This window comes from Chelonoidis abingdonii, chromosome 9 (assembly GCF_003597395.2).
Source record: "Chelonoidis abingdonii isolate Lonesome George chromosome 9, CheloAbing_2.0, whole genome shotgun sequence".
Lineage (NCBI taxonomy): Eukaryota > Metazoa > Chordata > Testudines > Testudinidae > Chelonoidis > Chelonoidis abingdonii.
The window spans coordinates 57228405-57251413 of record NC_133777.1 but is presented as its reverse complement, the minus strand read 5'-3'; the positions used below and the strand labels follow the sequence as shown (position 1 = coordinate 57251413).

The window sequence follows — 23009 nt, the reverse complement described above, 5'->3', positions numbered from 1 at the left end:
TTTTCACAGGTGATGTTTGTGTGTTTCTGTCTGACTCAAGACCCTGGCGTTGGATTAGCAGAAGTCCAGAGAACTCACAACTGCAGCTGAAGTCAATGGGAGTTGTACTATATAATACTAAAGCAGCAGAGAATCCTGTGGCACCTTACAGACTAACAGACATTTTGGAGCGTGAGCTTTCGTGGGTGACGAAAGCTCACACTCTGACGAAGTGGGTATTCACCCATGAAAGCTCACGCTCCAAAATGTCTGTTAGTCTATAAGGTGCCACAGGATTCTCTGCTGCTTTTATAGATCCAGACTAACACGGCTACCCCTCTGATATATAATGCTAAGCACTCTGAAAAAAATCATATCATCGGTGTCCCATATTGGGCACACAAAATCAGTGGATACTTTTGACCTTATCATATTTGCCTCAGTTTGCCATATTCTTTTTATTAATAAAATATAATAATAAAAATAACAACAACAATAAAAACCCCTCATTTCCAAAGGGGGGAATTGTGAAAATAAATTAATATTTGGGAAGCACTCCAATATTAGAGTGATGAGCACTATAGAAAAGCCCATGATGAAATTAATTCTGTTTTCAGAGCAGGGTTTGAACAGTATGTGGTAAATAAGGCATGGGGCCATACACTGAATAATATTGAGGAAACAAAATATTGAACAGCAGCTCATTAAGTGAACACTGTCCATTCCGGGCACTAGATAGGTAGGGGTCCTGTAGAAAAAAAGTAACATGATCATGTAATTAAAGATTAATGTTCTTTTAATGTATTTGTGTGTAATTTATATAACACCACAAAAATGTTGCCACCAGAAAGCCACCAAGCAAAGGTCTTAAAGCTGTAGTCCAAGGTAATTAGCATGCTTTACTATATTCAGCATATGATAATGCAAACCATAGACAAATAGAGGACGAGAAAATTGCATTCCTTGGCTGGGAAATTATTGCAAGTTTAAAGTCAGAGACACAGATAGTTGGCAGGAGAGAGTTGGGGATATTTCCTTGGCTTCTTCTCCCTATAAATCAATCACTTCCCTGTAAGCATAGTAATGACAGAACTACTGTTCATATAGTGTGCCCAGCTCCTTTCCTCACTTTAAATAATACAAGGAATTTGGGATTAGCTTTCCCATAACTGTAAGGTAAATGTTTGTGGACAAAAAGCATTATTGTACGTGTTGCTCAAAGAAAAGTCAAAGAAAGTTCAGTACACGTGAGTGTGTCTCTTCACATACAGTTTGGCTTTCTCTTCTGAACATTATTACTGCATAAGCACATAGCACACTGTTTCAGTACCTGACAAAGCCAAAACAGAGCACTGCAGGTTTGCTCTAATTATCTGTCCTTTGCAGTGTTATCTATGAACTTTGCCCTGATATTCCACATAGAAAAGGCCTATTCAACTGCTTTTCTCATCACAGTATATCTAGAACCAACCTTCAGTTTTCAGCTCTTCTGAATGAGCAGGCTGTCTATGACACCCTTGAACCAAATTATCCTTCACTTCTGTCCCAGGAACTATCCTTACTTAGGTTCATGCTCCCTAAGTATTTGCATCACTCTGACCTCCTGCTAACAAACAGCTGACAGCTTCAGTAAGAGCTCCACATATACTGCTTGCTCTCTCAGCACCCTCCAGCCACCCTCTCCCTAAACTCTCTCTCACTCCACCCCCCACTTCAGTGTTTCTGTTCCTTCCCCACCCATCTTTGGCCCAGCACAACAGGGTGCCAAGGGAGTGTTTTTTTCTCTGCCAGGTCTCATCTGCACTCTTTTTGTGCTCTTTGCCTGATATCTGGCTTATGTACAACCCAATGCTTGCTTGGCTGTCAGTGGCAGCAGGGGTGGAAGGTGGGTAACAAATGTGCACATGTTGAAGGAATGTAGTCACAACTGAGCAAGCTGGATGGCACACTGCATACCTTACTTCGGAGAAGTACCTTCAAAACATAGGATCAGCCTGTTCTAATTACTTCTGAACCTGTCCACACAGTCTTAGAAAAGCAAATCACGTTAAGCTTGTGATACTGGACAAACCTTCTTAAAATATCAAAGAAAAATAGATTATTCCCCTGAGTAGACTTGCTGATACCATAGTTTGCTCTCACCAAAACAGACATTCCAGCAGAAGGTGCTGTATGACAGAATGTGTATTTTATTGTATTCTTTTTGAGCGATGATGAATAGATACCAAATGTTCAAAAAGCATCATTTTTTGGAAAACAATTTTAATGGCATTTGAAAATGAATTCACAGGATCTCCCTTGAATGAGGTTTCCAGAAGACTGAGATTTCCACTGCTTCCAAAGCCTGGATGCAATTAAACCAACATATAAGTAAAAAGTGAATTTCTTGTTCAGATTATGGCTGTGTTTAATATTAATGCAGCAAATTCAGACAAAGCATCTTGTCTAAAAAGACAAAAAGAGAATTTAAGACGCATTAAAATGCTTTAAAATACCTTCTAGGACATTTCTGTGTGCAGATAAATGACAGATATTCAAATTTACACACTAATATTAAACATACATTCCTGACATATTTGTCAGTGTAACAACCCGACTTTAGGTAGTTGAAGTTTTTATTTTAATCGCTTTTCATCTTTAAAATATGGTACTAGCGGTTATCTTCAAACAACAACAAAGCTGTGCATCTAAATCATTTTATTATGAAAAAATTAATTGAATTCAACTTGAGAAGCGGCAGAATGGTGACCTTTGAATCACCATCACAATTCAATTTTTGGTGCTAAAACTGTTACTTGGAACTGATGAGGTGATCAGATGTTGCAAACCTTTTCCCCCTTCCCCTCCCTCTAACGTGACATATGAATTCCATTGACTTTAAGGTAACTTCCCAGACATTTCCAATTACTAAATCAAACTGACTGTACTTAGCTGGCCAAAAGCTCAGGAAACAATCTCTTTAATCATTTGATATGGATTTGGCACCAGTTATAAAAATGTTAGTCATTCATCTATCACACTATTTCTAGACACATATCAGGGTCTGAGTCTTCAGAGAAACAGATTCCCCGCCCCCATCCAAACTCAAACAGCATACAGACGTCCCTCAAACTTCAGAAGAAGGCTACACACCAACAGAAACCGATCCAGAGACAGAACCATATACTAGAACATATACCATAATGAACCCACACAAAGAGATACTTGTAGTTTTGGGAGAATTTGATTTTTTTTTAAATAGTTTCAATAGGTACTATCAATGTTTATTTTTTAAAATTTTCTTCAATTTTTATCTATTTAAATTTTCACAGTTGCACAAAATTAAGCACAGTACCAGGGTGAAAGTAGGTTAGGACACATACTGGTATGGGGGGCGGCGGCGCTCCAGCCTCCGTAAGGGGTGGGGCCTCAGGCGGAAGGAGTGGGGCTCGGGGTCAGCATCCCCCAACCAGTCCTTCCCCACCGCCTGGCCCATGCTGCCCAGGGCTCCCGTGTTGATTTAAAGGGCCCGGGGCCCCCCAGCCCATCGGAGGCTGCGGGGGAGGAGGGGACCAATGGGGCAGGGACATTAAAGCACTTCAGGGCCCTTTGCCACTGCAGCGCTTTAATGTTGCTTCCCATCCCTCCTCCCCCTGCCGGTATGGACCCTACCAGCAGGGCTGCCGAAAGGGGAGGCAAAAGGGGCGCTTTAATATGGGCTGGGTATGGGGGGTGCGGGTTCTTACAGGTATGGAGTATCGGTCTGAACCAGCTCACTTTCACCCCTGCACAGTACACATATAGCCTTTCTGTCCACTCTCGTATTGCAACAGAGCAGAGTGACACAGGGTAGATTGCAAGAGGATAATTTTTTTCAGAGCAACTTCAACTTCAACAGCAATGGTAGCAAGAACAGCTGTGCACCAATCAATGCAAGCAGTTTTGAGTGCAGATGGGGTGTTTTATAGGCACACTGAGGTGCTGCAAAGGTGTTGCAACACCAAAATGCTCTATTGTAGACAAGCCTCAAGATGTTACTCCAGGAAATCTTAGCTGAACGTGGGCTTTGCACTGCATAGTGAAGAAAAAAAGTTTCTGAAGAGTTACAGAATATAAGAAGAATAAACTATCCTCTTGTTAGGATTTTGGAGATTCTGAGTATTATGTGCAAAATATATTCCTGGGACAAACTTAATCTTGACAAAGCATGGATGAGGTACAGGAGTGTTATGCATTCTCTTCCTTGCTGATTCAATACAGAAAATGTACATGCTAACTCAAGGTAACCAGAAACCCAAAAAAGTGTTAATTTTCACCACCTCACAAGAAAACAATTGACTTTTCTTCTATTGGGCTGGATGAAAACACTTCCTCAGCCACACACAGCACTCTCTGGCATCATAATGACTATTACTCTCTAAAAGGTCCCAATTACATTGTGTATGTAGCAGAATAAATGCAATGTGGATTATAGCCATGTACATTCAATGATATGTAATTGAAAACGCCTGGATTTACAAAATAGCTGGAGAGCAGGAATGCCAATATGCGAATTTGATGAAGTACCTGAAACCCTTCCACCAAAAACAGAATGGATTCTGTACATTGAATTCAAACTGCTTCCAATATTGTGTGGATGCCAATGAAATATTTTCAGACATAGAATATGAACCAAATGTCTGACTTTCACAACAAGTCCCAGAAAGATTTAAACTATTTAAAGATAATTCACAGAAGAGTGTGGAAGGAGTGACTCGAGGAAAGACTAAAGGAGCTAAACATGTGTGTGAATTGGCTAATCTTATGGGAGGATATGGTAACTGTCTACCAGGTATAAACTCCAAGAAGAGACAAGGGAACCTTTGGCTGGTTCAAGGAGGCTATACCAAGGAGCGATAGGATGAAAAGGAAAAAAAGGAAAACAGAGTGAATACTAAGAAGAATGTCTGGACTTTTAATAGGAGGGAGGGGTTTCACGAGGAAAGGAATCTAATCTTGTTACATTTCACTGAGTTTTAAAGGACAGATTTGTTTGAACTACATAATATTGAAATTAAAAGTGACCATCTATAACAACTATTTAAAGTGGAAAACTGGAAGATTTTGCCAGGTTTGACAGCATGATCCTGATTTTATCAGCTGCAGCACGTAAGAGGAGGAGTAACAATAATGTCCACTTAAGGTATTACACCCATGGGGACTTGCAGTAAGCACACTCAGAGGCATTTGCTACATCTGTACAAAATGTAGAAAATGCATCTCACTCATGACACCTTGAGGAGAAAAATATTAAAAATGTCTCTTTATAAATCTAAGCTGGGACAACATGCCATAAAATGCCTTAATGATAATTGTGGTGTTATTGCATAATATCACTACAGGACAAAGTTAAGGTTGCTTGGTTCTCTTAATTAGTAATTTCTTACCATAATGTATGAAATTTAAGTGTAATCTTAACTCTGAATTTTCTGGGCATATAAATGCATATACTGGTTTTGGGCCACCTATAACATCTTTATTTATCCTTCAGTTATTGATATGCACTCTGAACCTTTACATTAAAATGGAGGGTGTTGATGGTGTATAGTTTTTTGGTTGTGAGTGTGAACGTGCACCTTGAAATTATTCTACACAATACCTAAAATATTTTTGGAGAAGACTGAAATCCTGTCATCTGGGGTGCAGAAAGCCCTGGCTAAAGCTTTAGAGGTTCCTCTACTAATTACTCTTCTCCAGCCTGGAGAACATAAATTTGCCTAGGATTGTAATAGGCATGCATACACTACGTGATTGTAAGCTCTTTGGTGTTGGTGCCATTATTTTGTTCTCAATTTGCGCAGTACCTACCACAATGGGATCCTAGACAATGCCTGGATCTCCCAAGCACTATGTCAATAAAAATAATAAATGTACACCCCTGGTGAAGAAGTATTTTTAATTTATTTTCTTAACACATGGGTAGTCCCCATCCCTCGACCTATGTTAGTGATCATTTTGTGTAATGGACATGCCCACCTTTGGAGTTTATGGTCCTATTGGGGGTGGGGAGGTAGGTCAACACAAAACTGTCAAATGGTTAACTACATTTGTTATGATCCACAGTCTCGGGCCTGTCTTCATCTGTAATTACATCTGCTGCTACAATATATTGTGATGACTGACTGACTGACCATGAGCTGGTTTTATAGGATAGATCACTTCTTGCTATGAAACAAGTTTAGATTAGACAAAACACATTAAAGTGAAGGCTTCTGAACTGCAACCCTGCAAACATTGTCCCCAGTGTTTTAACTCAGCCAAGTCCCTGTTATTTAGTCAGACTCTAATGAGACCTGCCTAAGACATTGTGTTCTATGGAATACGGTAAAGAGATTCAACACAGTGAGCCCAGTTTATCCCTAGAGTAATCTCATTATAGCCACAGCTATAGAGATACAACAGAAATTAATTTGGCCCAGTATCTTCAGTGAAGATACCCTAAAGAGTGACATATAGGGTAACATCTAAATTGAAGGGACAAATCATCAACTGATGTACAAACAGGAGAACGTTTAACCATTATTCCCATAGCAATGGCTGGCATGTTACTTCTGCCACTAGCACTAATGACCTTTAAGCCAATACTTTAAAAAATCCCACCCCAAACCTCAAAGAATCAAAGAAACCACAGTACAGCCTAAAGTAATGTAAACTTATGAGCTTTCCTGTACATCTAGAAATGTCAAACTGTTAAATGCACATACAATCCTACACAGTTCAAAAGGAAACTCCCAAACTAGAGTCAAAGCTAAATTCCTTGGAAAAAGATCTTAACCTCATTTTGAAATTATATCAAATACAGAGCCCACACAATGCTCAAAATTACTAAAAATAAGGCACACAGATGTCTCAAACAAAAAGTTTTTAATAACAAAAGTTCTCGCTGACATTCTTACATGCCACTTTTTGTATCCCACAAATATTAATGAACACATCCTCACCTCACCCCTGTGCTGGTAGTGAACAAAGCAATACAGGAAACAGAATTTCCACTCCACGGAATATTGTACATTTCCAAAAAAATGTTTTTTCTGAATCAGAACAAAAAGCCTCAAATGCAAATTTCTGTAGAATGGAAAAATTTTCAAAAAATTCTGGGCAAGGAGCCAGCCAGCTCTCAATCGGGCTAGGCATATGGGGAGCAAGGCAGGCTAGTGTCCCATGGAGGTGAGCAACATGGGAAGTCTGGAAGCCCAGCAGGCAGACCGGGGAGACTGCTCAGCTATCAGCTGGCTGACTGGCAGGAAACACACATGCAAGTGCTGAAGAGATGAAGCCATTTGAACAATGAGAAAATGAGTTTAGTGATCTGCAAAAACACTTGAACAAATAGAAGCTCTTCCCAGCCTCTCACTAACCAAAATCTAAAAGCTTAACTTTTTATGAACAAAGTTGTCAGTCATGCAAAAAGAGTTCAGCTATAAATGAAAGCACATCAAATGCACAGTGATGAGGAAATGACCTAACAGGCCAAGGCACATTGAGTTAATTTGTAATTAATTAACTACCCTTAGGAGAAACAAAAGACTGGGGTACCAGTTAATAGAATCTTTCCCTCTTGATAAATTATGTTTACCTTTTGGAACATACAAGAAAAGAAAAGAAAAGAAAAAAGAAGCTAGTGTTCTCTAGATGCCAGCAGCAGCTCTGGAACACATCGCTGAAGATAAATTAAATCAAAAGTCCATGTATAAATGTGGAGAGACAGGAAGAACAAGTAAATAAGGACAAACACTATCAGCTTTGCTTTGCTCTGGTCTGCCCTTGACTCCTATGATTGCTCCTCCATAATTATTGTTTATAGCTATTAAATACCACATCCTAGGGAGAAACTGATCCCTGATGGCAATTACAGCTTCCACTTGGTTCCTGAGTACGTCGTCATCGGAATACAGGGCTATGTGCCTGCTAGGACTTAAAATTCTAGCTGCATCACCTGCAATTTCTCTCTTGTTAAAAAGATCATTGAATAGTCACATCTGTTTCTTTAGAATTTGGTTACATTCAGAGGTGCAGGAAATCATGGGGATATGCTCACACCTTTTTTTTTTTTTTTTGGTATCCTGTTGCTGTCCTATCCTTAAATGTAGCTTCAAAATTTAAAATTATTTACTGTGAATGCATATTCACTCTAGCTCCTCCACGAACACTGAACCATATTTAAGTTACACTGAATTGTATGTCCTGCCAGTATCCAAAACTTCACCAGAGCTAATTTCTCCCTTCCTTCTCCATCAGTGCTGACCTGTTCACTGTCCTCCCAATCTCCCAAGCCCACATTTACAACTTTTTCTTCACCCCATTCTCTGGATCCCACTTCTTGCCAAATTTCCTCTATAATGACCTTTCTTCATCATCCTCACTATTAGAACATTGGGTCCATGCCTTGATCACTCCTCTTAGCTACCTCCTCCTTTCTAACTCCCTCTCCAATCACCAACTCTATCTGAAATATTTCTGCTGTAATTTTCTTCCCCTCATGTCACTCAATCCACATCACCCATCTTGGTGCTTTGCATCATGATCTTAATATAATTCAAACAGTAAAATCAAGATCTTTGCACTTGTTTTCATGGCTTTACTATAAACATTTTCACCCCCCACCTAATCTGTGCTCTGATTTTCCCTTACTCTGTGCTACTCTAGTAACCCGTTTGAATAGAAAACTCCTTTTCTTTTGAGTTTGGAAAGTCCCTTGTATATTGTGGGCATTACCAATAATAATAAGGATAGAAGCGTCCTCACTTCCAACTTTGCCCTTCACCATCTTTGGAATAGCCTGTCTCACATCCATCTTGCAAACTCCTCTACCCTCATTACACCTCACTACTTTAACGGAACCTTCCAACTCTGATCTCCATGACATCAACCCATCTTCTTCATATATGGAGACATACCTATATCATAGAACTGGAAGGGACCCTGAGAGGTCCAGCCCCCTGCCTTCACTAGGCAGGACCAAGTACTGATTTTGGCCTGGATCCCTAAATGCCCCCATCAACGATTGAACTCACAACCCTGGGTTTAGCAGGCCAGTGCTCAAACCACTAAGCTATCCCTCTCTCCCTCGCTCCCTTCCTGCCATTTCTTAGGTCTGAGCTGTTATCCACTGTTCTCATATTTGTCAGCCTGGTTTAGATTCTAAGCTCCTCTGGGCTGGGACCATGTCTTGTGTGTCTGGCAGGGCTGTGTACAATACAGAATAATTCTTCTAACTATTCAATAACTTGACAAACGAAAAACCAGTGGTGCATCTATCCCACATAACACTCCCACACAAGGGACAGACTGAGACTTGGGAGGGTGCTGGTTATAGTATTGACTAAACAGAAGTTTCCACAGAGAAGCCTGTCAAGAGATAATTATTGAAAAAGCCCCTTCTGATGCTTTATGCGTAGTCATGAGGATGATGACTATGTGCCTTCCTGCCCTGATATGACTGAGGCTGAAATAGAGGGAAGAACAAGGGGAAGCAGGATTCAGGGCTGAAAAAGCAAGGACCTACTACAAAGAAAAACACAACTAGAAAGGACTTAGAAGCAGAACTTCTCATCATTGAAACTGGAGTCTTGGACACCAGTGTAACACAGGGTTTAGAAAGGGCTGTGTTACAAAAGCACATAGCAGAGGTACTGAACCAGTGGGATCAGAGTGTAATGGTAAAAAAAAAAATTAAAGAAATTAAACAAAAAAAATGGGTAAACTAATCTAAGCTAAACTCCATATTCCCCAAAGAGAAGTGGTAAACTGTGTTTACCTGCGGTTACAGTCAATTAGATGACTGACTGAGATGTATTTACTACTCTACCTGTGCACCAGTGTGCAGATTCACTAGCCACGGCAGTTCAAATTAAAGCCCAAATTCCATTCCACATCCCATTCCCCAATGCAAGTTTATTAATTAACAGAAAATGCAAAAAAGGTTCAAAATAATACAACACACTAGGTAACAGACTCTTCCTGCTGTCTCTGGCTGCCACAACTGGGAAGGGGAAACATGTTTCTCCTCTGGTAACTTTTTCTTGCCTACTGATGGAGAAACATACAGCAAAGCATCCTTGACACTGGATCTCTCTTGTATGCTGCCATCACCTAAGAAACAGGAAGTGTCCATCTGGCTTCCTGAAGGTCACATGCTTGTCCCTAGTCATGTGCCCCATGACTACATCTCCCAGTTTTAAAAGGCCCAAAGGCTATAAAGGCAGATTAGGACTCACATATGCACCCTAAGGCCGAATTCTCTGTTACATGAACGTACAACAGCACTAATAGTTTAGAAAAAACACATTATTAATATCTAAATAGCATGGCTCTTGACGTCAACAATATTAATTCACTAGAGATTGGAAAGGCAGCCTCTTGTTTTAGGTTAAATGCTGATAAAATCCAGCCAAGACAAACATTGGAGAAAGACATTTTAAGAAATTTTCAAGAAAAACAGCCAAAAATTACAGCTCTTACAATGTTGAAATTTGTTTGTAGAGCAGAAGAGCAGACCCTGAGGGGTCTCATACAACTAACTGGGAGGTCATCCCAGAACACAGAGTAGCACGAAAGCCAAATATTTTAAAACAGCTTTAAGAAAAATGTTATTAAAAAAAATTCTAATACAATAGATTTTTACTTCTAAAAAAGCTATAATTTACCCTAAAAATAGGCACTTAAAATCAGAAACCTTCGTTTGGGGTATATGAATTCCCAAAATATGGCAAAAAGGAAGGTCTGTCACAAAAAGGCCATGTGGTCTTGTGGTTAGAGCATGGGACTGGGAACTGGGAAACCTGAATACCAATCCCATCCTATTATCTGCCTACTCCTGTCTGTGAAGCAAAGTCAGTGCCTCAGTTTCCCAATCTATCTAACAGGAATCATACTTATACTTGTGTGAGGTTTAACAACCATTTGATACCCCTCGGATGGATGCTGCTATGCAAATGGTAGATTAAATAGCAACTATGGACACCCCCCCAAGCCAATCTTCTTTTAAATCAACATACAGTTGGTTCTTTTATTCCATGACTAACTAACAGAATGAAGGGCATTTTTTCCATAGTTAAAAAGATCAATATATATCTCTTTTGATTTTAAGCCACAGGAAGAATAGAAATCCAGCATGCTCAGGGAGCTGTCTTTAAAATTGAGAGAGAAAAGAATGGACTTACATTTGTGTTGCAGAGTTTGTACTGCTTGTAGGCTCCAATGCACACAATAGCTCCAGCTCTTGGAGGGTGAGGTTGACCTTGGAAGGGCTGGTGGGATGCATGGTGGGTTGAGTCAGTCCCATGAAACAAACTTTGAGATACAGGAAAGGCCTGTGAATGGGTTGAAGCTTGCTGATAAATTGAGGGCCCCAACACCTGAGGTCCACGTTCTTCTTGGTAAAGATTCCCATGTTGGACTGAAGGGTTAGATGGATGATTGTGTGTGTTCCCAAGACTCTGATTCTGCTCATACACTTGATTCCTTGTTGACTGTCGCTGCTTCCGTGTTTTTTGAGGCAGTTGCCCAGTGTCAGTTTGCAGTGGTAATATATATGGCACTTTTCCAAATCCATATTTCCCTGGGCCTATGGGACTTTGGTTTCTGTTTCTAAAGGAAGGTAAAATAAAACAGCTATTGCACTGATAAATGTATGAACATTTAAATACACATATGACCTTTATCTACAGCCAATAAACTAGACAAAAACAGGTGAACCAAAAGCTTTCATTTATTTTTAACAACATTAAGCTCTGGTCTCATTTTGCATACTGGACATCTACACAGCCTAGGTCAACTGACTTGAGCTAGCGGGGATCATGCTAAAAACTGCTGTGTAGACAGCGCTTTGGAATTGTGGCCTGGGTTGGATCTCAGGATCTGAAATCTAGGGTGGTGGTTGGGCTTCAGAGCCTGAGCTCCCATGCAAGCCTCAACTTCAAAGAGCTATCTACACAGCAATTTTTAGAGTGAGCCCTGCTAGCCCAAGTCTATTGACCTGGACTGGGAGGCACACTTCTGCAGGCTGTGAAGGCATACCCTCAGAGAGTGCAACAACTCCTGCTTCCTCTTTGGCTATAAGCGGTCTTGTGGTAAGTCATGGAGTATATACCAACAGAGGTAAAGACTGAGATCTGGAGCAATGTCAGTCAGTCAAACCGCACACCTAAATTGAGTGTTCTGATTGGCTGCAGTGTAGTTCAGTTTTAACTACATTTCACCATTGCAAACCCATGCAAATCTCTGGTTCAGAGATGAACAAGTTTATATAAGCTTTAACCTTCTCCTTTAACATAGTCCAGTTCATGGCTAACTTGATCTTCATCTTTGGCCTGTTGTAAGATCCATTGGAACTGAACTTTTATTTTAAGTATGTAACGACAAGTTAAGCAGAAGTCACATAATACACACACATATCCCACACTTAGAATGTCACATTATATGACTTTACTACAGTATATATGTTAATCCCAGTATTCTATATCACTGTAGGCAGCAGCTATTTTTTTTTCCCCCTTGTCACTCACTGTAACTCAAAATCACTTCAGGTCTGTTCGGTTTTTTTTATGCTGCAGTCCTGGAGAGCTAGAGCTGATGCAATAGTTTTCTTCCAACTGTACAGCAAATGCTTATCTCCTGATGCAGCTGTTCATGAATAGCCTCTCCACAGGTCAGTGAGGAATACATTTTTCACAGAAGGAAACATCTCTCCTGTCTGTAAAATTTATTCACCTGTTTTATTACATATTATATATAAATTTGGATTACAATGAAAATGACGTTATATTTTAACACATATTTTCTAGGAAACTGGAAGTTACAAATCTGTCAGGCATTAGTCCCCAAATCAAAGATGCTTTTTGGATTCATTTTGCCTTGTGTTTATTTCTTCCTCTCTTTTTTATTGTCTCCTAAGACTCTTGTTACATAAAAACCTATGAAATAAATTACTTTACATTCTAACTTTAGTGGCCATGTGGAGTTTTAATCCATCTTCATGCCTCAAGGATGAACGAGAGTGTTGATCTACCCAGCCAGATAAGTAGCTAGCACTCAGGTTGTTTATATGAGTTAATCTGCTCTGTGAGACTGAGGGTCATCGTTGAGGCAAGATTTATTTCTCTGCCTTAACATACTAAAATATTATGGGTTTGTAAAGTTAAGACGGGGGTGGAAAGGAAGGTAATTACTAAGATAACATATCAGGAGGACACAGGAGTGTGTATCAGAAAGGGACAAACCAATTCAGAAGTTCAAATAAAGCAAGACAAGGTATAAGCAGACCTTCATCCAGAACCTGAATTTAACTGAACTAAAAACTTCTTTTTTGATGATTAAAGAAGTTTACATCAGATTTTTCCCGTTACTTCTCATTTTCACATCCCTCCTCACTTCCCAATTCTGAGCAAAACCAAAAAAACAGGACGAACCAGTAAATGTGGTTACATGATATTTCCAAACATATTTTGCAGACTGGAGAGAGTCAAGTACTTTAGTGGTCAAAACATCTGAAATTGTGGCTCTTATTCAAGCTGAACCTCCAAAACTTTTTACCTATCAATTTTATGCACATAGCATGTGAGAACCGTCCTATCAATTGGGAGAGCCTACCTACATAACCCAATAACAGAACTGTAGGTTACCAAGACAGCTTTCCTCCAAAGTAGTGTTTCCCAAACGTGGAACGCTGCTTGCATAAGGAAAGCCCCTGGCAGGCCAGGCCGGTTTGTTTACCTGCCCTGTCCGCAGGTCCAACTGATCATGGTTCCCACTGAGTTTGATCCAGCCTCTCCTTAAGCATTTCATATTTTATGTCTATTTTTCATGGCTACTGATTTTTAAAAAGGTAATCTCTTCTTCCTACACCATACCCATTTTAACTAATTCGATGTCTTCATTCTCTCATTTTAAGTCTCAACCAGCTTTAACAAAACTAAACTAAAAATCCCAGGGGCTTTAATGAAAAATAAGTGTCTTCTCTCACAACACAGTAACTCCCCCTACATGGCCCCAAGCTTCTTCCAAAACATCGCTATGTCCATCTACCTGGGGAGAGTTTTTAGAGAGGTTCCTCACTTCATAATGGGGCCTGCTTCCACCAGCTCTCCTCATTACTCCTACACGCCAAAAAAAAACTTGATCAGAGTGCAAACTGCCTGCTTTCTAATGCTCTCGTAGAGCCACTGTCTTCACCATACCACCAAAACACAGTCCACTCTTGTGCATTGAAAGGAAAAAGAGGAGATAGAAATGTCCTTGAACTGAACTTTGGACTTTGTTATTAAAATCAAAGTCACAGTAACTTCGAAGACTGACTTGAGCAGTTTAGAGCTGGATCAAGATCTGAATCGAGGTTGTTAGGATCCAGGTCTTGGGATGGACATTCTACACATAAGCTCAGGCCAGAGGATGACATTGCCCTTAATGTGAGAGTCGGTGTCTCTCTCATGGCAGGACATACCACATTTATTTCACTGTATAAAGCTTAACATGCAGCTTCTAATTATTAACATCTTTATCAGTGTTCATGCCCTCATTTTAACTGATACTGTTTAGAATGAAACCACACAGCACTGTTTGTTTTGCCTTAAAGCATTTTTCACTCACTCTTGGCAACATCCTTACAAGTTAGGAATGCGGTTTGTTGTTGCATTAAGAGATGTAATTAAGATGCTAGTAAAAAAAATAACTTGGATGCAATTAGCTTTTTACATTTCTTGGGGAGTGTCAGGAATAATTTATGATGTCATGCAAGACTGTGGGAGAGAATAATATCTAGATTCATGCAGATACAAGAACCACGAAAAGAAAACAACATTACTTATCGAATGATAAGGGCCATGTTCATTACCCAAAACTGAGCCCACTCCCAAGCATCTGCTGGAAGGGGATGAAAGTAGGTTAAGCCTAGATGGCTTGCTTTGTGATTTGACCCATCAACAGGATGGCCCAATCACTGAGGACACCCCTCTTTCCCACAAATCCTCAGGGTCCAATAAACTACATGCCTCTAATTCCTCACCACAGCCTGCTTTTGAGTGCTCTCCTTTCCCAGTTATTCTGAAGAAACCAGATGGCCACTTCCCATTATCCTTTTTTGGGCAGTCTGTAATTAAGGCCTTTGCCACTCCCTTCCATCATAACAAAGATGGGAGTTAGGATATGCCCTCACCCTAGGTAGCGAGCAACAGAAAAAACAAGTCAGCAGGGAGTGGCACCGCCTGAAGCACAGCGCACAGTTAGCAGGGAACCACTGGGAGTTAGATTCCAGAGCACTGGTGCTTACCAATAGATCCCCCGCAAGCAAAGAAGATGGGTGTGTGCAGGGGTGAAAGTAAGGCAGTATGGGTGGCAGCAGCAGAAGGAGCCCCGGGTCCTGTAAATTGCCACTGGAGCCCTGCGTGGCATGTGGGTCAGGCATCCTAGAATGGCTGGCTGGGGGACGCTGACCCCCAGCCCCACCCCTTCGGCTTGGAGCCCCACCCCTTTCAGGAGGGGTGGAGCCGTCCCCCATACTGGTAAGTTTTCAATTTTACTTTCACCCCTGGGTGTGTGTCAGATATGGTCAAGCTCCAATAGCTGCATACTCGCCAGGCTGCTGTGAGGGGATCTAAATGCTGAATCCCACCTGCTCTTAGTTTGCTGAGGCTGGGCACTGTTTAGGTACTGTCCCTCGCTTTTGGCCAGTAAGTGTGCACTCCAGGTGCATACCATATGTATGATAACCCTCTTGGCCCTGGGGACTCTGTGGTCAAATTGCACAGGCCTTGAAACTAGTACTGTTTTTCTCATGCCTCCCCAGTTGCTCTTGCGTATTCCTCAGAATGCTACTAAATGTGTGAGCCTTCTGGTTTCTAGTTTAACTCTAAAAGTGCGTGAGATAGTTTGAAAGACAGCACACACATACTTTACACAGGATTCTAAAACATCACACCTTTTCACTTAGGAAGCATGAGAAATATATAGCTCTATATAAAGTTATAAACACATACATACATTTTCCTGCCTCAGGTTCCTCACCACTGGAGAAAGTTCTTTGGGTTTGGAGAGAGCCCTCTGAGTGTCCAGGTTCCTTTCCTTGCAGCTCATTGGTTTCCCTTCAGAACCATAAATCCATTTGAGCTCACTTAGCTTTCCCTAACTGCAGCTGAACAAGACCTCTCCAGCCCACAGATTCCTGTTCCTATCCCAGTGAGTCCCTCAAGTGAATATGTTTGATCAATAGCACCTGGTTCCTTTGTTCTGCTTCTGGGAATTTTCCACTCTCCACTTCTTGCTCCTGTTGACAAATTAGAGGAACTAGTTTCTCTCTGCCTCAACCAACCTCCTTAGCATGTCCATATTCAGTCAGAGCGGTGGTTCTCAACCTGCAGCCCAACCAGCACACAGCTGCAGCCCATGTGACATCCTCAGGACCATACAGGTAGTATTGGATGCAGCCCACAATGGTAAATAGGTTGAGAACTACTGAGTTAGAGCATAGTTCGTTAAGGTTAACTACTCTCCATTGTCCCTGTTCTGGCAGCAGAGAAGACACATCTCTGTTCAGAGAGGGGGTCCACAATTTAAAGATGCTGGTGGTAGGCAGCAGAGTTCAGAGCAGGACATATAAACCCTGGCAGAAATCTGGGGAGGGTGGGTCACATAGTCATCTCTGTCTGGTAGGGATGTGCTATGTCCCTTGTCAGCAAATGGTAGATTCCACATCCATATACTGGCATTCCCCGATACAATAATTTCTTCATAACATGAACTAGAATTCATAAAAACAGAAGACATATTCCCCATGTTGTTACAGGGAGCATAGCCACCCAGCACACCCAGAAAATCCAGGGTGGGGGCCAATAGCTTGCAGAAACAGCACATGTATAAAAGACCACCACTCCCTCTGAAGATAGCAATGGTAAGAAGAGGGATCCTTGGAGCTTGGGAAGAGAAGATGACTGGCAGTAGCGGTTATGGCTGTGTGAATTGCACCAGCCCAGATCTGCTGAACTTTCAGCCACTCAGACAGATGTTCATAGGTATACTAGAAACCCAAAGCCAGCCTGATTTGGTGTATTAGTCTAAGCTTTAGCATAGCTCTTTTGGCAGGAGGCCAGATTTTGCCTTCACCCACAACTGCAATTCCCAGTGCATCAATAGGAGATGTTTGGATATATCTGAGGACAAGATTTGCCATGCCAAGCTGTACTGACATAAGATAGTTATCTATCTCAGAGGCTTGCACCTAATCGTGTTAAATGTACTGACATATCAAAGAGGTATTAATGTTTCTATAGAAATTCCTCATAACTCCCATTAAAATAGGCATTCACAGTCATATTTACACCTTTTAAAGTACATATTGTAAGCCTCTCCTGGCAAAATGGCTTGCTACATTCAGTACAGAACAGCTTTTGTGTATAGGAGCATTCATTTAGGTATTAAAACTAAAAGCTGGAATGTTAAGCATGAGATTGATTGCAGGATTGAACTCAAGTAGATTCGAGGAGTGTATAACTGGCATTAAGTCAAGGATGATCTTTTCCATGATCAGGGTTGCTTTGTTTAAAAAAAAAAAACACTTGTAGCTAATTTAACTATATAACAGACAGTTAAAATACAACAGGAGAGAAAACCCCATATAACATGCATCTGAAAGCTCAAACTGCTTTTGAAAAGGTGAAACAACTCAGGTAATAAGGAGAGAGGCATGGGAAGGTCACTAAAGCATCCTCTGATTTTATTCCAGCTCCTTCCCTTACAATTACAGCATCCTTACAATGGAATTCCTCTGTTTTGTAAATTCAGGGCTCTTTTGCACATGCTTTTTTGTATCTCAGAGCACACTTGGTTATCAGTTTACCTCCTACATAAATTTCCTCAAAGGCACTCCCATCCTCATCTGGGTCCAATGGTGGATTTAGCACTTGGAGAACAGCCACAATTTTATTGTACTAGTCATAAGTGAATTTGTTAATCTTTTATTGTAAAATGTGTGCAGTCCAGTGATGGTCTCACTGTTAGAGCTGTCCAAAGGACGATCTTTCCTTTTGGGGGCAAATTTTGAGGTTTCAGAATTTGTTTTTGTTGTGCATTGGTTGGAAGGAGGAAAGAGAAAGAAAGACTGACACACACATTCTTTAGTCTGATGGTCAAGCCAGCAACCAGGGATATAGAAGACCCAGGTTCAAGTCCCTGCCCTACCTGATTTAGCAGAATTTTTCACCCCAGACCATTCAGACAAGCAGGGTTTTGCACCTGGAGGTCTCTCATCCCAAGCCTAGTGCTTAGGGCACTGGCCATCAAGTGAGAAAGTTAGCCCTTTTCTATACTTAAAAGAATTTTCAGATGGAGTATCAGTATAGCTCTACTAGTGGCGATACAGATTATAGCAGCAAAAGAGATCCCTGAATGGAATAAACTACACCAGCAAACGGATTTTTTGCTGATATAACCGCATCTACACTGCGGCTTTTATTAGCATAGTTATGAAGGATTTTCTTTGTTTTTGTTTTATTTTTTAAAACACTCCTCACTAACATAACTATGTCAGTAAAACTTGTTAGCGTAGACTAGGCCCCACTTATTTAACTGTTTCTAATAAACACTTAATATTAATCAACAATTTTCTGCAGTGTTTTGGATAGACACAGACATCAAGCACCAGTTCAAGAGTCAGAAACATACAACAAATCCCAGAAAAACAGGTACCCATTGCCTAAGGATTATAAAGCTTGTGCATTCTATCTATCTATTTGCAGACCAACTGTGGTAATAGTGTTGAGTTGTTATAAGTGCTGATTATGCTGCTATTTTTAGTCTCAAATAAACCCTTGACAGTAAAATCTTGCCCTTGTGGTACAATCCTTTGCAAGGGCAAGAGTTCAGTGCCCTTCACAATCAGTGTTGAGAATACATCTAATATGCACAACTGAATATGGGAAGAAAGTGCCGTCAGGGATATAGTTCTCATCAACGGACAAATTGCTGCTTAACAGAAAACAAGTGCCATCAAGTGTTTCATGCCAGACAATAGCCATCAAGCATCCCTTATCACTGTGCTTTAAACAAATAGAGGCATTATCTACTTGTTTAATTTAAATCTGGAAATATCCTTCCTGCAGGACAATTTGCCCAACAGGAGTATTCAGACAAATCTAGTCACTCTCCATGGTAGCCTAAATGACTGACACATTAAAACTTAATGCAAATTATAAGTACCATTTACATTCACAGATGAGTGACAGAAGACAAATTTGACAGATCAGTTTCAGTGTTCTTAGTTTTAGGATTACAGTAAGTGTATTAAAATTACTATGTATTTAAAATATAGAGTACTACATTGTTCGACGTGATAATTCAGTAAAGTTCACAGAGGTAAAACAACAGAGCAAGCAATGAGCAAAAGCAAAATCTATTTTAGTTACCACCATTACTGTAGTATCTGAGCAGTGCACAATCTTTAATGTGCAACACCTGTGTCAGGTAGGGAAGGACTATTATCCCCATTTTACAGATGGGGAACTGAGGCATATAAAGACTAAGTGACTTGCCCATGGTCACACATGGTGGAGCAGACTCTTCCAGGGTAACCCCCAAACCACTGGACCATTCTTCCTCTGACGTTGGGGTAAATCATGGTAGCGCCATTAACTTGCTGCAATCACAATCCTAAGAATTTGACTCTAAAGGTAAATTTCCAAAGGATTAAACTGATCTACAGCTGTAGCAAGGCAACTCCCCTTGTTTTTAGTTATTTACTTAGAACCATAGACATGCATGGCCATTTTTAGACAAAAAATGCATGGTCCTTTCCTCACAGAGCTTTGATCGAGGTTGGGAACAATGCTGTCAAACTCAAGTGCTCTTGAGTTTTGTTAGGTAATGAAGTTGTGTATTGAATTGAGGGATTGTTGTTTACATTGAAAACAAGTATTCTTTGAACTGAATCATTTATTCAGAAAAAAAACTTTAAATGAAATGCATCAGTAAAGCTTTCCCCTCCCCACCCCTATCTGTTCCTTTGGTTGCTCCCCCTAGAGACTCATCCAAACCTCAATACTGTCTTCATTTTCCTCAGCCTCTTCCCTTTCTCCTTTCGTTTCTCTTCCAGTTCCCTAGACATATCCTACCTGGCTTGCTTAAACCTGAAGTGTACTGATTTCTCACTATCTCTCATATGCATGAGCTAGGGAATATATTTTCCATTAACACTTGTGACAAAGTTCCTCCTCTACCTTGGTGGGTCCTGCGCTTATTGGCAGGTTTGCTCATCTCAGTGATCTTCCCCTCTGGTGGAACCCACAGTTTGGGTCAGGGGCAGCTCCAGGCCCCAGCACGCCAAGCGTGTGCTTGGGGCGGCAAGCCACGGGGGACGCTCTGCCAGCACCGCGAGGGCAGCAGGCAGGCTGCCCTCAGCGGCGTGCTTGCGGAGGGTCCGCTGGTCCCACGGCTTCGGTAGACCTCCCGCAGGCATGCCTGCGGGAGGTCCACCGAAGCCACAGGACCAGCAGACCCTCCGCAGGCAAACCGCCGAAGACAGCCTGCTTGGGGTGTCAAAAACCCTAGAGCCGCCCCTGGTCTGGGTCAACTCCTCCTGTGTTTGATCAGGAGTTGGGAGGTTTGGGGGGAACCCGGGCCCGCCCTCTACTCCGGGTTCCAGCCCAGGGCCCTGTGGACTGCAGCTGTCTATAGTGCCTCCTGTAACAGCTGCATGACAGCTACAACTCCCTGGGCTACTTCCCCATGGCCTCCTCCAAACACCTTCTTTATCCTCAGCTCCTTGCACCTCTTGCTCCCAGCTCCTCACATGCACATCACAAACTGAAGTGAACTCCTTTTTAAACCCAGGTGCCCTAATTAGCTTGCTTTGATTGGCTGCAGGTGTTCTAATCAGCCTGTCTGCCTTAATTGGTTCTAGCAGGTTCCTGATTACTCTACTGCAGCCCCTGCTCTGGTCACTCAAGGAACAGAAAACTACTCATCCAGTGACCAGTATACTTGCCCTCTACCAGACTCCTGTACCCCACTGGTCTGGGTCTGTCACACAATGTAGCCTTTTATACCATTCATCATCACTATTCTTGGTTACCATTTCTATCACAGGAAATGACAAATATGGGAGCTGGACAGTGTATCACTAATGGATTTTTGCCAATGACAGATTTGTTGTACTGTAGTCAAAACGTTTTCTTGGCAAGATTGCACAGAAACTTCCAATTTTCCCCACTTTCAGTTTATAACCTTTCATCCTATTTTTCAGAGGCTTCTGTTCCTGAAACATTACCATAAGTGTAACACCCCCAAGTTGCTAGGCCATCATGAAGGAGGAGGAAAAACTGAAGGGGGAGCACCAGACTCAGTAGTGCCTTTCCTAGATCTTCTCATTTCCACTCACAAAATACTCCTCCATGAGCTGAGGGGAGGCTGCTGTGCCTTGCCCGGGAACATTGCCCTTGCCTGGTGGTACAGCCACAGTGCAATTCAATTCAGATTGGCAGCTATTCAGAACAGGCAATGCACGCTTCCCACTGAGAATTCAAATAGACCCCAAAGCAAAGAGATGTGATTGATAGTTGAGTGAATTTGTAGCTTGACAATGGTGGTAGCATCCTATTTACTACAGGCTTCTTCAGAGATTAGCTTTGCAAAAGCACTGGGCTTCATTGACTCCCTGATCACAACTCCTCTAATATACTCGCAAGTTCCCATGGGGGTGGAGGGGAAGAGTATGGGGTGAGCTGTGCTGGTTTCCCAATCAGTGATAATGATACAACCATATAAATCATGGGTGGCATCAGCAGAGCCTTAGTAATAGCACTGCCAAGAATAACTTGCTGATTGTGGCAGGTACATGTAGGACTTGTGTTCAACAGAACAAAGGAAGTGTCTTAAGTAATTACATTTAAGTTAATGATAAACTTAACTGTCTTTGTGGGGGGTCGGGTGGGGAAGATGGAAAGGGACCAGAGAAGAACAACATAAATGGAAACTAAAGCAAATAACTTTCTGAGACTGGCCCAGTCTCCCTACCACAAAGTCATATCAATCCCCCACCAGTTTATGTTCCTTACCTGAGGGTATGTACAGACCTATCTACAAGAGGAAACTATGGTTCCTGAAATGTGCTGTCCATGGTTTAGATCTGTCTAGACTTGCAATTAACCCATTTTCAGTGCCGGTTTTACTCACACCTGCTACTGACACCTATTGTCAGCAATAGCTACCTTTCCTTGGGTAGGCAAGGCTCAAGGGGAATGAAAGTAGGAAAGAGATTTGGAACAGTGCAGGTGCATAGCCTAGAATTTACCAAGTTTCCAAACTGCTGCTCTGATGTGCCTTTTAATTCTTACAGACATGTGCCAGTTCAGTGCAGTTCAGAACAATACATGCACACCAACCATATGGTAACTTGATCCTACAAGCTGCTGAGCACTTGGGCCTCAATCCAGCAAAGCACTTAGGCACATGCTTGGCTATTGACTTCAGTGGGACTATTTAGACTATTAAAGGTGCTTAAAGTTAAGTACATGCTTAAGTGCTCTGCTGGATTGAGGCCAGAGTGCTCAGTACCTTACAGGATCAAGCTACTATTTCAGTTTTCTAACTTAACACTTAAATGAACATTGGGATACTAAATCTGATCAAACACTGACCTGAGGCACATATAAGCCACTGTCATCATCAATGTAGGGTACAGGCAGTCCGCGGATTTACGACATAATTGGTTCCTTATAATTGCGTCCAAATCGGAACGTCGTAACTCGGAATTGCAATCATTGCAGTACTGAGCGTCGTAAACTTGAACCCGGTAGTTGTCAGTTGAATCAGAGTGTCAGTGTAGAAGCGGTGTAAGTGCTGTTCGTCATAATTCAAACACTGAAAAGTCAAGGACTGCCTGTATTCCTGACCACTAAGTACATTAATATTGACACTTTCCACAGTTTAAGACAACATTGTGCAACCTCTTCAGCAACTGACAAGCCAGGATGTGCTATTTACAATCATTTCCCAGGAAGACACATTGGGTTTTCAGAACTATGTCTAAA

The 23009-nt window shown here is 41.4% G+C and overlaps 1 protein-coding gene across 1 annotated transcript in view; it reads right to left on the bottom strand.

Annotated features, from left to right (window-relative positions):
* Positions 1 to 23009, bottom strand: part of THSD4 (thrombospondin type 1 domain containing 4) — a 610875-nt gene that overhangs the window by 568196 nt on the left and 19670 nt on the right. The window contains exon 2 of the mRNA XM_075069580.1: positions 11160 to 11586. Within this exon, the coding sequence (XP_074925681.1) occupies positions 11160 to 11586 (427 nt within the window). The remainder of the gene's footprint in view (positions 1 to 11159; positions 11587 to 23009) is intronic.